The sequence below is a fragment of the Melitaea cinxia genome, chromosome 10 (genome assembly GCF_905220565.1).
Source record: "Melitaea cinxia chromosome 10, ilMelCinx1.1, whole genome shotgun sequence".
NCBI classification, from domain to species: domain Eukaryota; kingdom Metazoa; phylum Arthropoda; class Insecta; order Lepidoptera; family Nymphalidae; genus Melitaea; species Melitaea cinxia.
The window spans coordinates 9,273,042-9,277,365 of record NC_059403.1 but is presented as its reverse complement, the minus strand read 5'-3'; the positions used below and the strand labels follow the sequence as shown (position 1 = coordinate 9,277,365).

At 30.0% G+C, this 4,324-nt stretch overlaps 1 protein-coding gene across 2 annotated transcripts; it reads left to right on the top strand.

Moving 5' to 3' along the window:
* The first annotated feature begins 1,275 nt into the window (after positions 1-1,275).
* On the top strand, positions 1,276-3,518 carry LOC123657011 (DCN1-like protein 3). 2 transcript variants are annotated; one of them, XM_045592614.1, is made up of 4 exons: positions 1,276-1,312; positions 1,411-1,497; positions 1,585-1,803; positions 1,896-3,518. In XM_045592614.1, exons 3-4 carry the CDS (start codon positions 1,731-1,733, stop codon positions 2,804-2,806), a joined length of 984 nt encoding a protein of 327 aa, XP_045448570.1. In that variant the 5' UTR covers positions 1,276-1,312; positions 1,411-1,497; positions 1,585-1,730; the 3' UTR covers positions 2,807-3,518. The 2 variants fall into 2 exon arrangements, with proteins under 2 accessions (XP_045448570.1, XP_045448571.1); XM_045592615.1 differs by lacking the exon at positions 1,276-1,312 and having other exon boundaries at positions 1,349-1,497.
* Positions 3,519-4,324: the final 806 nt, after the last annotated feature.

Here is a 4,324-nt window from a genome sequence, read left to right as displayed (position 1 = left end):
TTACATTTTTTATTACCGCGAAAACGCTATCAGTCATTTTGGTGACATAATATGGTTAATACAAAAGTCGTGTATGACGTATGTAAGACCAAACTCGTTCAATACGTCAAAAGTTCTTGACCTTATACATATAACCTTTGTCGTTCAACGTTAACAGCTACAAATATTTGGTGATTTTGCTTAAAATAATGAATTACAATAGTTATCGTTGGTGTGTAGTGTCTAGATGTACAAATACTAGCGTTAAAAAAACTATTAAGTCTTAATTTGGCAGTAACATAAGAAATAAAACATAACCTAACACTTCCTAACATTATTTTTCAAATTAGGTATACCTACAGTATAAAATAACAAGTAATGCTTACAAAGATGTTTTAACATTCCGAAATTCGACAGAACAGAAGTCTGGGTTACAAGCAAAAAACTTTGCAACCATCATTGAATCAATTTCTGGTAGATTAGTACTATCTGCTTTTACAAAACCTTACTGCATTTTAATAAATAAACAGCTACAAATGAAATGCACCAACGAAAGAGCACAACTATTATTTCTTGAAGTTAAAGATGAGAGATAATTATGTACCTAGCTGTTTACAGCACTGACAGAATTTTGTTTTTGCCTGTATGACGTCATACCATGGTGGGTCGTGTTTTAGGTCACGTGATATACAGATTAAAATATACGACTTTTAATTTCAATATAATAAAACAATAATGTGCTTCTATGATTCCAAATCAAAATATTTAAGTCTATTTCTACATAAATTGTAATTCTTATCAAATTTTATAATGTATTTTTCGCTACTGAAAGTTCCCTAACTGGTCTCTTTTAACAAGCCAATCAAAGCTGTATTTCATAAGTACTAAGGTTTGAATATTAATGTCTTTGAAATGTAGGGGCTACCCACAGTGATCAATTCCGAGTGAAACACAAAATATCAATAAAAAGAAGAATAGATTAAAGATGCTAAGAAATAGGAATTAGTGGACTCAGCTTTATGACAATGTCACCTAACATAAAGAAGAATAACCATAACTCGATCATAATTTAAAAATACCTTTATTTCTGTAAATTTTAATTTTAAGTAATATACATTGATTTATTTTAATTATGGCATTTTCTTTGTTCATCTTATGATTTTATCGTTATAGTCAAGAGAACAATGATGCTTGAAGTGTAATAGATTTTTAGTATTTTCTCCTTCTCTTTTGGTAGAATTTAGTAGTTTTTAACTTCCACTAGCAGTAGATTCGTTAAATCAAATCTGGCCACACAGCTTCGTAGTCTGTTTTGATTTTTTATTCTCTTCAAGTAGGTAATAAATAAAATAAAAAATAGAGAATCCACAAAAATTATATGTTTTTTTTTCATTTTCCTGTATTATTTATGAGTACGAAATCAATTTCCAGGTAACTACTATGATTATAAATAATATTCCAATGCGAAACTTTATCCTTTATACTTGACCCCGTGTTTCATCTTGAGAGAAGAGGATGGTTCGTAATGTTATTTTATTACTTTCTTGTTTATCTATTTTAATGTTTTTCCTTACAAATAATGAAATGTGTATATATCGATTTTAGGTGCCCATGAAACAATTACAATTTAATAGAAATTTAATTATTAGTCATTATGTTGCATAGAACAACATCTGAAATATTGAGTAAGGCTGATGGTGTATTAAACCAACATTTTATGTTTTGGAAACATTTGTGTCATATCTTATCAAATGGGCCATTGTCTAAGTTGCTTCAACAATCAAGCCAACACTGATGTGGATACATCACAGAGACATAAAGATGGTAGGTGTTTAGAGTAAATAATAAATTCATTAAGAACAAATTGACTTAGTATTTGTTAGAAAATCTTATAATTCTTATTTGTTTTATTTTAGAGATGACAGAAATTGTGACTAATAATCAAGTGCCTACCGTCATGATATCAGATTATCCTCAAGAAGAACCACTCTTGCACAACAATGATAATAGTGTAAATTGTTATAGAAGTAGTAGTAATATATCAAATGCAAATGCTTTGAATTCTTTAAATGAATATTGCTCTAATGATACAATTAATAAAATGCATATAAATAATGACAAAACTCCTAAATCATTTTATCAGAAGCTGCCGTCAATACCACGAACCATGTCGTCAATTGGTTCAAGTGAAGCTCGAATTTCAGAATCAAAAATCAATCAGTTATTTGATCAATACAAAGATAATTTAGAAGATGCTATTCTTGCGGAAGGAATTGAAAACTTATGTAATGATTTACAATTAAATCCAGACGATTTTAAAGTATTAGTACTTGCATGGAAATTAAATGCTAGTCAAATGTGTAGATTTACCAAAACTGAATTTGTTCAAGGATTAAAAAATATGAAAACTGATTCAATAAAAGGAATACAACAGAAATTAAATGAAATCATAAATGAACTAAAGAGAGATTCTGAGCACTTCAAAGATTTGTATAGATTTACTTTTAAGTTTGGTTTAGATGTTAGTACTGGCCAGAGGATACTACCAGCGGATATTGCTGTACTTCTATGGCGTTTAGTCTTTACAAACAATGAACCTCCTATATTAGATAGATGGCTTAGTTATCTTGAGAAAAACCCTCATATCAGAGGGATTCCTAAGGACACTTGGTATATGTTTCTGAATTTTTGTGAGTATGTTGGTGATGATCTAAGCAGTTATGATGATACTGAAGCATGGCCGAGCTTATTTGATGACTTTGTTGAATTTGAAAATGATCAAATGAATCAAAATATAACAAAGAATGATATCAAAATTCAGGATTAACCTCCTGTGATTGCCAAATTATAGCTACTATAGGTACTTAAAAATTGAGACTGATAATCGGATAATGATTGCTTAGTGATGGACATGTTCAATGCCTAGGAGCTAAAAGTTGAAACATTGACATAGTAGTAAAACATATTTTACTGATAAATGAACTGTAAATATTTAAGTACTGCATATTATAATAAGTAACGTGAAACTGTAAACCCATTTAAATTTATTCATATGAATAATTGACATTCCAGAAATGGAGATAGCCAAAATTTGTAAATATTTCATTCTTTAGCCTCAATTGCTTAGATTTACTAATAAATAAAGGGAATAATATTCTTATTCTCATCAAATCCTAAAAGCTTAATTTAAGATCTTAAAACATGTCTCATAATAGCATAATAATAAATTGTTTATTTTTTGTAATAACATAGTATTCAAGTTAAATTATTTTTGTAAATAAAATACAAAGTAAACTTCATTATGTTTTATAAATTTCATTTATTGTGTAATACTATTTTTATTACTTATATTATTAAACGCTATCAATTGATGTTCTCACATGTAAAGACAATATCATTAATATTTTATGTTGTATTTTCATATAAAATAGTAGAATGAGTTTGCAATTGTAAAAGTTTGTGACCAATGGTGATTTCAGCCTTAGAAACGTATGTATTAACTATGCATATGCAATAAATACAAAAGATTTTCCTTACAATTTTTTTTCACTAGCTTGATACATGCGTTTGTCTCACCCAAACAACACACTATACATCAATTGTATAAATATCTGTTGTTATTCATATCCATCTCATCTCTCATAATTAACATAACTATAATTATCTAAAATATGTAATCATCAAATGAGAAACTACACAACAGACAATTACGTACAATGTGGAGCTGTGGAGAAGCTTTCCAAACTTTAATAATGAGATCTTTCAACGCAACTTAAAAAATATTGACAGGAATTGTGACTTAACCGTTCAAAAGAACAGTTTGATATTCATGCTCATTCACTTCACTTCAGTTTGAAAATCTCCCTCTCCAACATTTCAGTCAAAATTCTCCTTGCAATTTTTGAAGTTTTTTGCTACTATTTATTTATTATTTCTATAATTAATCTCCTTGCTGTTTCTTATAATGTATATGCTGACAGCTTGCAGATTTTTTTGATTAAGTTTGTAACATCCCACTGTTGGGCAAAAGCCTCCTACTTTATGTAGAAGGGTCGGACCTTGATACTCTCTTCACTGTGGGTTGCTGGTGCACTTCCCTACTACTTATCGATCGCTATCGGCTGTCTATAATAACAACCGGGACATACAGCTTAACGTGCTCTCCGAGGCGTGGTGGGGAGACCCGCAAGGACAAGAACAGACACCCAGACCGGAAATAAATACATATACAATTAGAATATTCACTCAGAAGTAAATGAGTGAGTCCGAGCAAGAATCGAACCCTCGACCTTCGGTGCTTAGGGGCCTACACGGTACACGCACCACTACACCATAGCCTTTCAAA